The following is a 12,941-nucleotide window of genomic DNA, read 5'->3' on the forward strand; positions in this document are numbered from 1 at the left end:
AAAGTTAAAGTTTCAAGAGAAAAATTTCAAATGGTTCATATACAAACATCTAAGGGTGGCAATGGGTCGGATATCCGACCCAAAAATTAAAATATCTATGCATTTAACTATATTTAATTATATATTTCATATAATAGGACCCAAAAAAATATTACTAGACCCAGACCCGAATAGTGTTCTGGTCCAAGATTTGGACCTGGACCCGACCCGCCGGTCACCCCTTGGGTCCCTGTCCATTGCCACCCCTACAAACATCATTTTCGAAAATGGGCATTTATGAGTGGATACAACAGTAACACTATGTACCTAGTATCAAAGTGTTTTCTCTATTGGGCCTTTGTGGTTGCGTTCCAAGCCCCCCTACACATCAAACAGAAAACTTAAAAGGGTTTGGCCCCATAGGCTCGGTGGTTGGGTCTAAACTATGTTATTGTGTTCAGTTGACCATTGTCAGTCCAAAGAAGAACAAAGAGAAAAAGAATTTAGTGGTGGGGTGGCTCATTACTAACCATCCTTGTGTACCAGAAGAGCAAAGGACCTTTTCTTGGTCGACATGCATGATTTCTTTCTCCTACTATGCGTGTCCTCCACTACATGGATGGAGAGCATCTCTTCTTGTTTAGTGCCCTTATAAATATATATTATTTAGGCACATCAACGCCTTTTCTATGTGTGTGTGCAATAATTTTGCTTGATGTTTAGAGATGTTCAATGTATCTTTTGATTAGGTGGCTCACTGCAGACAAGATTGTTGATCAAATTGCCGATCTAGGGCTGCCAATGGGTCGGGCTTCGGCCCGGCAAGGGTTGGCCTGAATTAAGATACCTAGGCTTGGGTTTTACCCTAAACCTGGTTTTTTTGAACTCTGTCGGGCCTATGCCCGACCTGTAGTTCTAATAGGGATGCTTGATCTTGCCATGAAAATTCATGGGTTGCCTGATCTGGTTAGCGATCATACGCTTATGAGGCTACTGATAGGTTGGATTCGGGATAGACAAGGCTTTGCCCGAAACTGGCTCCAACTTTTGGAGCTAGTCATGGGCTAGAACTTTTTAAACCAACCCAGGCCCTCATGCTGCGTGAGCCAGAACCAAAACTAGACAACGCCTAGAAGCTCATGGCTGGCCTGGCCCGATTGGCTGCCCTACACTTATACCAATGACCCCTCCCCCATGCCTCTCCCCATCTCAAATCTAAATGATGATACCAGTTTTTTCTCTAGTTTAATTGTTTATAATTTTTCTCTTTTTTCCACACGAAAAATTTCAGCCTCTTTCAATCTACTTTTTTTTTTAGTATAATAAGAATCTTTGAACAAGTTGTTGTCTCTTGAGTGGTAGGGAAAAAAAAAAACCAAAATACATGTTTACTCAAAGGTGCCCAGTTAGACATGTAGCTGGGCAACCTTCTGGCCATCACTTCAGCTTTGGAATTTCAAGAAAAGTAGGAGGAAAATTACTTTGACTTTTATGAGTCATGTATGTGCATGTACACAGTGGAAGCCAGCTTACTTTCACATACACTCCCCCAAAGTTTCCCTAACCTTTCTCCTATTTTGACATTCTCTTATTTTCCCATTTAGGTGAGAGAGGCAGATAGAGGGAGAGACCTTGCATCCAATCCACACAGAGAGAGAGAAGAAACCTTAAAAACAATCCACACACACACAGAGGGGGAGGGCCTATTTTCTTTGGAGTGGACACCCTCATAAGAGAGAGAGAGAGAGAGAGAGAGGGAGGTTATTTTCTTTGGAAGGGACATAAATTTTATTTTAGGGGGGTGACAGTGTCTGTGAGGGCACCACAAACAGCCAAGCAACCAAGAATTAAAGAGAGAAAGTAGTTCTCCACCTATAACTGCCAACATGTTTTCTACCACATAAGGATTTTACCCTTATTGGAATTCCTTCCTAAGGGCCACTAGGCCTTAAAGATTCAATGCAAGATAAGAAGCACCCTTTATGTTTTTTTTAAAGTGTAGAAATACCTTTTGTTCCAAATTTAATCTAGAAAACATCATAGAATATATATACATGGAGAAACATTCTGCATTTTTTTTGTTTTTTTCCTCCCTTTGAGCTACCCCGGACTTTTTGGTTTTAACTTCCAACCTTAGCCACATATTGAGGGGCTCACATATAATGAAGAGCATGTATATTGTGCTCAGATAGGAGCAAACTGTACATTTGTTCCCTCTGGCAAAAGCACCACATAGAGGGATTTGTTTTTATCTGAAATTTTGGGATCTAGTTTAGAATCAATGCATTATGAATTTCAAAGCAAGAAAGTGACCGAGTCCTTATGCATTAGATTCGCCTGTCGAAAATATGGTGGGTTTGTAGTCGACCCTAAGCACTTCTAGAATGCATTTTTTTTTTTTTTTTAATTAAAAGATTGATGGCTAGGTTGAATAGATTGTATCCCCAACTAAGTATGGCTTTGCTTGGGAGAACAAATGTACATTTTGCTCCCGCACGAGCACATCATCTCCTCAAAATGATATAGTAAAATTGACAAACCTCAACAACAAAAACAAAAGGATGAAGAAGAAGATTGAGAGGCAGGCAGCAAGTCCAAGGTGGACCTACAATCCAGCTCACCCTTGGCTCAACACGTGCACCCCCTGGCCCTGTTATCCCAAGCCCTGGCACCTCATATGCCCCCACCCCTGAGACTGCATATGCACCACCCCACAAAAGCAAGACACCCCCACATGCATGCACACCAAATTCACTTCTTCACCTATAAACATATACAAGCACAAAACAAATCATATAACCACATATAGATGTACTATTCATGGGCCATATACACATACACTATATATAAGACTAGCCATGAAGAGCTTATAGCAGTGAGGCTATTTATCAACCAGCCACAGGCAAATATGGGTGAGAGGAACAAGTGCAGCATGTGTAGAATTGTGAAGCTGAGACAGATGGCGAGGCTATGGCGCAAGGTCGCAGGCTCGCAAACACGTGCTCGGGAGGTTCCTGATGATGTCCCGGCCGGTCACTTGGCGGTGAGAGTGGGCACTTCATGCAGGAGGTTTGTTATAAGGGCGACGTATTTGAACCACCCAGTGTTTCGGGAGCTCCTGGAGCAAGCGGTTGAGGAGTTTGGGCATGAGCACGAGGGGCCCCTCGTCCTCCCCTGCGACGAGGCCTTCTTTGAGAAGGTCGTGCAATCGCTGAGTAAAGGAGGAAGTGATTGGATGAGTCTATCTAATTGCTCGGCTCAAGTGGTCGGAAAGAGTCATGAAGGTTTGGGTACTTGGAGGAGAGAATGCCGGCCACTTCTACAAGGTTTTGGAGGGAGAGGAACATGGTGAGAGGAGACAGAAACAAAGCCACCTCTACTTCTTGCAGTGGTCATGTTGTTTGTGTCAATGGAGTTAGAGCAGGGAGCAAAGCAACCCCTTAATAGAAAACATTTTATGAAGAATGCAGGTCTTGGAAATTCATGCCATTGTTGATGGGATGGTGTAATAATGGTTCAAGATTTGTTGACATAGCAGCAGTGATTGCGCCGCTCAAGCGATCCATATTCATGCCTGGAAAGAATGATTGGTATCTTTGACAATGAAATTCATTTGTAACTAATAAACCTCCTTTGGGAAATAAGAATGGTGAATTTATGAACGTGATCAATTTTGGAAGCAAAGGCTTTTATTACACACCATTTCCTCATTTTTGCCTTCCCTCTCTTCTCTACCATTTACAAATGCTGATTTTTACTCTTTCTTTACCTGAATTTCAAATGCTTTCCCATGTCAATGTGTATGGGAAAGGTTTATATAACTATCTTATTGTTTAAAAGATGGGTGTGGTTTCTATACCTCAAACAAACCTCAAACAAACCAATTAAGCCGCATCTCCAAAGTTTATCATAACATAAAATTTTGGTGTAAAAGTTTTTTAGGATTATCTAAAAATCTATTTTAGTATCTAATTATAAAATTTTAAACTCCTAAAATGGTTAAAATCAAGTAGATCTATAAACATATAAAAATCTTGAAAATGGACGGTCTAGATAATGTGTTGCAAGATGTACTATTTCTGGAACTTAAATTTTTTTTTCCATATTCATTAATCTCGATGTCGAGATGATCAATTAGATGGCTTTTTAAGATTAAAATAACTTTTTCCGGTGGATTTTTGCGGTTAACTATAATTCTACATTTTAAAGTTGCAACCTTATATAAACTTTTTCCACAAAAGATATATACTTCCCCTCCAATTTAGATCAAGTGAGCCACTGACTGTTTGATCTAGATCCAACACCTCAAAATATGTTTTTTTCCACAAATTATATAAATATGAAATTTTGTACATGCCATCACCTCAATGGGCAGCATCTAAAAAAAATATTAAACAAATATTTTTGTTGAAATAGGATAATTAAAATACCTTTAAAACTTTAAGAGACATTTTGATTATTTTATTTTATTGACAATATTTTTTTATATTTTTAATAGGTGCGAGTTTAAGAGAGGAGATGACGCCCAAACATTTTGTAAAAATTAAAAATTAAAAATTAAAAATAAAATAATGTAGAGACGGGACTTTGTGATTGAGGCCATCTCAACCGTTCATTCAGAATGGACAGTTGGATAGAGGGAAGTGTATAAGTTTTGTATGGTAGGGGAAGTAACTATTTTTATACAGAAAAGGGTAGGGTATAGTTGCGTTTCTGGACGCACAAATTTTAGTGCTTTGAGCTCCCAAATTCCGTCTTAGTGATGGATTGAGCATCCAGAGGATCCAAACAAGCGTAGGGTTTAACTGCATTTCTGGAGGCACAAATTCCAGTGCATTTAGCTCCCAAAATCCATCCTGGAGATGGATTGAGGATACAAAACTTTGCGAGTCTCGCATCTTGACCTCCATGATCGTAAGTACTAGAAAAAATAAATTAATTTCAAGCCTAAAAAAATGGTTTTCATGCACCTTTTTTATTTACCATTCATTCCAATTTTTCGAAGATCATAAAGAGCTACACTACTTTGGGGATCCAAATTCGTGGGCCTGAGGTTCGAGTTGCAGCAATTTCAAAATGTTTTTGCAGTCCGAAAACCTTTGAAGTCAGGGCAGACATTCTCATATAGTTCAATAAGCTTCGAAGTACCGAATTATGCATTTGAGAAGTCACCCGAGCCTTGACTTGTCTCAGTTAGTCACGAACTCCACTACAAGTTCGAGTTGGCAAAGTTTGTTCTGAACATAGAGATAACCACACCTTCAAAAGTTCCTCCAAATTATGAATTTTTATTTGTCAACAGTTTTATAGCTAACACTAGAGGTCGTGGAAATCTTCAGTTTTCAGTTGAACATTCTTGATAAGGCAGTCCTCACAAATGACAATCTCAACAGTCATTTCCAAAGAATTACATGGAACATAGAAAGTGAATGTCGTATGTCAAGCTTCTACATAACAAAAAGCTAATATAGCCTGTAAAATAATATTACATAAGATTGCTGAAACACAGGTGTCCCCAATGTCCATGTGGTGCCATTTTCATAGATCCAAGAAACATGAAAATATCATGGCTTACACTTAGAACCAAGAAAATCAGAGTGCCATGAATGTGGATCTGGGCATGTATGAGAGAGAGAGAGAGAGAGAGAGAGAGAGAGAGGGAGGGAATTATGTTGCATGCAATTTGATAGAATGCAACAATGACACATCAACGATTGCGATGATTACCAAAAAAATTGGTTAGAAACGAGTGTATGGTATATCAATAATGATAAGGTATACAATATAATACGACTAGACTAAACCCTATTCATGTACAAATTCCCCAGTCATGGACCCAAGTTGTCTTGGCCACAGCTTGAGCCTGTGGCATACGAGGTATTATTATTCTCATATATTTTTGCATCCGACAAATGCATTTTCATTGCTTTTTCCAAAACCCGTCTGGACAAAAATTTCTGCTACCTTGTGAGGGGCTCAAGCCATTGACCGCACAGAACCAAAGATCTTTTTCGGTTGCTTTGTACACAAGAAGACCTTCCAACTTAAAGGCCAAAGCCAAAAAATAGATTCTCCACTACTCTTTCGAATCGAAATAGCAGTCGTATATCGAGAGCTGGTCGAATGCATCGAAGTTTGCCTTGAGCCCCAAGAACTGGCTGCCAAACTGAGCACATCCGGCATCAGGCCACTTGCACACCCCGTCGGAGCGGAAGGGGCACATACTATCACATGTTTTTCTTAACAAATTGGCAGAGGTATCATCGTTCTCTGACTCAACTGAAATTGAAACAGAGAGATCTGTCTTCTCTTCCTGTCTCTCACCTCTTCCTAACTCTCTCCCTATATTTGAACCTCTTGTAGAAAATTGCCTTGTTCCTTGATGGACATTGCCTTTGTCTAGGGCCTGATCACCACAGCTTGAAAATTGAATTTTGCATCCTAAAGATTGAATCGCGCGCTTTATGGCAACATTTTCCTTGTATGCCTTTGCAGCTAAGTTCTCTGCAGTGGTGCGGAAATGCTTCTCTCTCATCAACTCCTTGCTCAATGACTCCATGCTGGTTGTGACGCTCTTTGCTCTCTCTTCCACTGATTCTTTTGCCTGCAATTCTCAAATCAAAAGAGATACATCAAGAACAAAGTAGAGGAGAAAACAATCATGCCAGTTTTAGCACCATATACATGTCTTATTGACTGGTATAATAAAAATAATAATAATTTTGAGTCTTAAAAATATTGCATCTTGTAACAAGTTATATAGACCAACTATTTTCAAGATTTTCGAGTGTTTATAGATCTTCTCGATCTGCACGGTTTTTGAAATTTTAAATTTCATAATTAAGGTTGAACATGGATTTTCAATCCATCATAAAGTTTCCGACACCGGAACTACATCTTCCAACAAAATTTAGAGGCATGCCGTACTTGTATAGTACAAGGCAGGCACCTTATATAAACCTCAACCATAAATGTTATAGGGGGAGTCATTTCATGTCACTGTGTCATTGTAATATTACGAAACTGCAACTTTTAGAAAACCATGTTTGTGGCATTTGTATGACCCAAAACTCACTCTTCTCATCCCAACAATTAAACCCAAAAAAAATAAAATAAAATTCAATTTGCATCCTAGATCTAGTTAAAATGAGTCTTTATCTAACAATGAATCCAAACCATCCATTTGGTGAACTTTGAGATCTAGGCCTTAAGAAACTCAAAATTAATTTGTTCTTTGTGACATTGTTTATTTAATGATAATAAAACCATCTATTAAATTTAGAAAAGAAGAAGGATGCCTCTAAGAATTAGATCACATCTGACCAAATAGATGCCCTATGTTATATGGGTTAAAAAATCACTTTTTTGGATGTGTTTTCAAATGTTGTTTTTTTGTAATTGTTTATCAGAATGGAAAGGGTGTGTATAGAAATTGAGGTCAAACAAAAGATTCCCTTTATATATATATATATATATATATATATATATATATATATATATATATATATATATATATATATATATATATATATTATATGGGGAGTAATTTCATGCAACGGTTGTATAGTAATATAATGAAACCACACTTCAAGAAAACCATGTTTGTAGCATTTGTATGACTCAAGAATTGCACATACTCTCTTCATCCCAATTGTCAATTTCCAAAAAAACAAAATTCAATTTGCATCCTAGATATGGTTAAAATGAGTCCCTTCGAACATGAATCTAGACTATCCATTTGGTGGGTTTCAAGATCTAGGCCTCTATGAACTGAAAACCATTTTTTTCTTTTTCAACATTGTTCATCTAATGATAATAATGTTATCTAAAAATTTTGAAAAGGGAAGAAATCTTTCTAAGGCCTAGATATAAGCATCTTAACAAAATGCATAGTTTATGTTCATTAAGCTAAAAAATACTTTCTAGGGTGTGTTTTCATGTTTTGTAATTGTTCATTGGAATGAAAAGAATGTATATATAAAAAGGGAAATGACCTTGTGAGACCCTCCCACACCTATGTGTGTAGGACCCCCCAAAGGATCACCATTAAATTTGGCACAGATCTCTAGAAAAGTCAAGTCCCACACCCATGTGATAACTTTTCTAGAGATCTGTGCCAAATTTAATCGTGATCCTTTGGGGTCCTACACACATGGGTGTGGGAGGGCCTCATAGGATCATTACTCGTATAAAAATTAGGGTCAAACAAATGGTACTAACATAGTTTTTTAATATTGTTTCATTATATTACTATATATACAACCGTTGTATGAAATCATCCCCTATACATAATGGGAAAAGATCATGTTAGCTCATGGGCTATGGAATAGTGTAAGCCCCACGGCCCAATTTATATCTGGCTTGATCTGATGATTACGACTACATTTCATATTAAAATTTTAATTTGTTTTCCAAAAATTCAAATCGCATGAAATTTAGGTCGTCCACTCTTCTCATCATGGCGCACCTAATAAAAATATTAAAAAATTTATTCGCAAAAAAAAAATTAACCAAAATACCTCTGAAAGATTTACGGTATTTTAGTCCATTTAATTTTTGTGAATTATTTTTTGATATTACATTCATCTAGTTTTTAAGAATAGACACTGCAAATTTCAAGTGATTTGGATTTGAAGAAAATAAATTAAAATTCAAATACAAAATGAGATCGTGACCATTGGATTGAACCACATTCCATATGGGCCATTGCGTGTATAATGTAGCTGTCAGCTAGAGGGCTGAACTCATACTCTATATATATATATATATATATATATATATATATATATATATATATATATATATATATATATAGGGTTTTGTTAGGTTACACCACTTGGTGGTGTAGACCCTTAAAGTGCTCAATTTTTTTTGACACTAAAACACCCTTGAATTGTAATACAAAATTTTTCAAGTAGCAGCATTTTTGGTCATTTAGAAGGGTAGAATGGATATTTTTATAAGAAAATAGTGGCATTCTATTAGTCGTTAAAAACAATTAATGCATCTTATGGGTGATGTCACACACCATATTGGTGATGTCAATGTCCACTATTGTTAATAAATGCTTTTGTTTCTATTAGGAATTTCTAGTTTACCCTTGACTAATTACTTAAAATACCCCTAAACAAGAAGTTACTATACTATAGGATAAGGGTATCTAAATGTCTAAAAATGTTGAGCACTTTATAGGTCTACACCACAAGTAGTATAGCCTAACAAAACCCATATATATATATATATATATATATATATATAAAACAAGGGCTGTGACAAAATGTAAAATTCATATTACCAGGAGGACAATAAAAAAGGTCAGGCTACTAGAGAATCACATCTTTCTTTTATTTATGGAAGTTCACTTCAACCCAAAACTTCTTTGGTAGAGTTCAGGGAGATTAATTCAAGTTTACGACTTGGAGAGGCGAATCAAAGTGCACCTTCTGCATATCTTCAAACTTCTGAGCCACCGCGCGACATTGGGCTTCAAGATCCCCACCTAGAACCTCTGAAGGACATGCCCAGCGCAGATGGAACTGAGGCGAGAGGGTTGGAGCCAATGCTGCAGCAGGAGGCAAGAGAGCACCATCGTGTTTTTCAGGATCATAGAAGAGATTAAAGTGATGATAACCCCCCTCTGTAGCACGCAAATCAGCTAAATATGTCCACAAGCATCCACAAGCGTCTGAAATCTCAGATTGCTGCCTTTCCTTTTCACTACATGTAATTTCATTTGTCAAATGAAGTACATAATAAAATCTGAAACAATTAGATGCCACTATTTGATGAAAAATAATGCCATTTCCTGAATGTAGTGATGCCGACTAATGGTTCCAATGTTTTATCTAGTAAGTCCCAGGATAATGGCTTTCAATAAAGGCACTTATTTGGCTCTAAAACATGCCTAAACCTAAATGTTTCATGTTCAGCATTGTTACTTACAAAGGCTGCTTTTACTTGATTGATTTGGCATGTAGAAAGGCCAATGCAATAGCAACTTTAGCCCAAAAGAATTCGAAAACCTTAAAAGGAAAATTAAAAGAGATCAAGTGGTTTCCATGATCTAATAAAGTGGATAGCAGGCTGGTCTAAGACACCCTACGAGGTTTGGCATCTGAACCCATATTAGTAACATAGGTTAAGAGTTCAATAGAGATTCTAAGCAATGAATTATACTTTATCCTACAAAGTACAAGAAAGGGAAATATAACCACCATGTTTTGCTAGAAGTATGTCATATGTTTAGTAATGAAAATTATAAGAAAGATACCTGTTACATAAGAAGTTCCCAAAGCGACAAGATTGCACAGAATCCAAAAAGTCAACTAAAAAGACCTGCAGCACATTAACTAAACACCAATAAGAATATTTATCACAGGAAATACACCAAAAAAAATTCAACCAGTAATTCAGAAAACAAATTTCAAAAAAAAAAAACATACCGAGGAGAACTCAAACGCACAGGGATACATCCTTAGTAACTGTGCAACACAATCCACCCACTGTGAACAAATAAACACAATCCAACCACTGTGAACAAAAATAAAAATACAAAAACCATAATTGCTACAAATTAAGTAAATGACGGATATGAAAAAGATAAAATACAGCTTCTCTGGATCAGGTGGTCCATATCTAGCCCAAAACCAGAAGAGATTCCAAGGCCATTCAAAACAGAGAAAACCAGCCATTAGAGATCTCAAACCCATTCAAAACGGGACAAACCAGCCACTCTGATTTGTTTCCTGGAACAGGAGCATAGTGTCCTAGCAATGGTTTCCGAGGTCCCACACTAGCAACCAAGTAATGGTGCCTAGACAAGTGACGAGATTGCCAGCAGAACAGTTTCTAAAGATGGTAAATAGGTGTATCGAGATCCCACAATAACTCATACTAGAAGTATAAAACATTATATGATCGGCCGATGCAATGTAATGGGCTCATTTAACATAAAAATACAGAGCAACTTCATCTGTTAGACCAACTTAAGCTTCATGACAGATGCTGCAAAGATCCATACAAAAATTTGTTATGATATGGCGCCCAAGATTTAGCTTAATTTATAACATTTGCATGCAGTAAGGGCCCACAAAAGAGACTGGAAATATAGTGTTCAATTCCTGTCAATGGACTGCGAGGCATGAACCAGGTAAAAATCATCAACAAGAAATCACTAACTATAAAGACTATTTTTTGTATTATATTGCAGTGTATTTTATGTGATCACCGCATACCAATGAAGCTGAAGGGAAAGTTCTATAGGACAGTGGTGAGACCAGCTTTTGTCTATGAGGCGGAATGTTGAGCAAACAAAAACCAATATACCCATAGAATGAGTGTAGCGGAGATGAGGATGTTGAGATGGATGAGTGGCAAGACCCCAATTAATTGGGAAAAGGCTAAAATGATGATGATGATGATTGCAATAAAGTTCTGCTCATCTAACTCAAGACATGGGCATACATAACTCCATAAATTAGTGATTTCTCTGCATCATTTCAAACAGAGAGATTTCAATCTAGCTTTTTATCTTGCACACATCTCCAATCATTTCGAATAACATGTATATAAACAATTAGTGGAATCCTGTAACAGAAATACTTGTTTCAAAAGAAAAACAAGGCATCAAAGACAGAAAGTTCTGCAAATTTGCAAGGATGAAAACCAACACACTGGGCAATCCAGATAAAGGCTCTATTTCTCGTGGACTGACCCTGTCGAAGTAAAACAGAAACACATGAACTTATAATTTAGGAATGATGAAATTAACATACCTGCGAAAAAATGGGTGAATAGTTGTTTGATATCTGTGCATGTGAAGAGCCACTAGTAGATGTGTATGTCGATCCAGACGACGACCGCATTGGTGACGAAGGAATATTTCCCACTGATGACTGTCTAGATAATTCTGCAGTTATGTTACTATTACCAGAGAAGGATGGCAGCCCCATACGTTCTGAAAATGGATGCCCAAATGCAAGCCAATCTTTTTCCACTAGTGCCTGAAAGAAGAAATACAAATGATAATCCTTCAGACCCAGTTTGCTTTTACCACATTCTAAAATCCGCAATTTATCTAATTCAAAGAACAGTCTCAGATAAAATCTGGGTCTCAAATGAGCTATTCTCGATCTAACATTAATACTAATAAGTAAAAGGTATCATTGGCGGTCTCTTTCAGAACAGCAACAATATAGTTTTGTAATTCCTTGTGTTTTCTCGTATGGTTCAGAATCTACTTCCACTCTCCTTTGGCACCTTTGCCAGTCAAAGGTGACTCAGCAAATAAGATCAGGTGGGTAAACCACGAGTTTCCAATGACATGGAATCTAACAGATAAAAATTTGTAGATAATGTGCAATCTTAGAGGGACTGTTACTATCTCTGACAACGTCTACCCAGAGGCCAACAAGTCTGCCAATTTCTTGGCAATGGCTCGTGTTGTTGATCACCCAGATCTCTTGGTCAGAAATGATGTTTCCTTTAGCACCAGACATGCCTCTTTATCATCTCCATTTATGATTTTGATTTGTAACCTTTTCTTTCATTCCAGTTTGACATTAGAATACTTGATGAATAAAATCTTGCTTCATGAAAAAATAATGACTAAAAATATTCAACAAAGATATTGATGTCACTAACATAGATAAACCTCAAAGAAAACAATAATCCGGACTCATGTCCTCTCTATAAATTAGTTGGCCTATCCAAATCCAATTCACAATGCTATTTTTGAACAGCATCAGGTAGGTCAAACTTTCCAACCTGGAGAAATATCCTTATGTAAATGTTCACACTTTGATTATTCCATGAAGCAATAAGCATTCCCCTGTAATTTAATGTCTGTTGTCATCTAAGAAATAATATACTGTAGTACTACAGATGCAAGAAGGTTAAGAAAGTGCCCCAAGACCACCAAACACATCCTAAAACCATAGTTCTCGGGGCACCAAACCAAGCAT

At 37.2% G+C, this 12,941-nt stretch overlaps 2 protein-coding genes across 2 annotated transcripts in view; one reads left to right on the plus strand and one right to left on the minus strand.

The window, feature by feature from the left end:
* The first annotated feature begins 2,788 nt into the window (after positions 1 to 2,788).
* LOC18441474 (protein SMALL AUXIN UP-REGULATED RNA 9) lies at positions 2,789 to 3,331 on the plus strand. Its single transcript, XM_011627736.1, has one exon. It carries the CDS (start codon positions 2,789 to 2,791, stop codon positions 3,329 to 3,331), a length of 543 nt encoding a protein of 180 aa, XP_011626038.1.
* A 2,383-nt stretch (positions 3,332 to 5,714) lies between these two features.
* Positions 5,715 to 12,941, minus strand: part of MTM2 (Myotubularin-like phosphatases II superfamily) — a 32,624-nt gene continuing 25,397 nt past the window's right edge. Inside the window, exons 15-19 of the mRNA XM_006851703.4 lie at positions 11,754 to 11,981; positions 10,422 to 10,481; positions 10,250 to 10,314; positions 9,420 to 9,696; positions 5,715 to 6,583 (exon numbers count right to left, since the gene is read on the minus strand). Coding sequence (XP_006851765.1) covers positions 6,056 to 6,583; positions 9,420 to 9,696; positions 10,250 to 10,314; positions 10,422 to 10,481; positions 11,754 to 11,981 — 1,158 coding nt within the window. The 3' untranslated portion in view covers positions 5,715 to 6,055. The remainder of the gene's footprint in view (positions 6,584 to 9,419; positions 9,697 to 10,249; positions 10,315 to 10,421; positions 10,482 to 11,753; positions 11,982 to 12,941) is intronic.

This window comes from Amborella trichopoda, chromosome 11, assembly GCF_054954075.1.
Source record: "Amborella trichopoda isolate Santa Cruz 75 chromosome 11, AtrichopodaSantaCruz75HAP2 v2.0, whole genome shotgun sequence".
Lineage (NCBI taxonomy): Eukaryota > Viridiplantae > Streptophyta > Magnoliopsida > Amborellales > Amborellaceae > Amborella > Amborella trichopoda.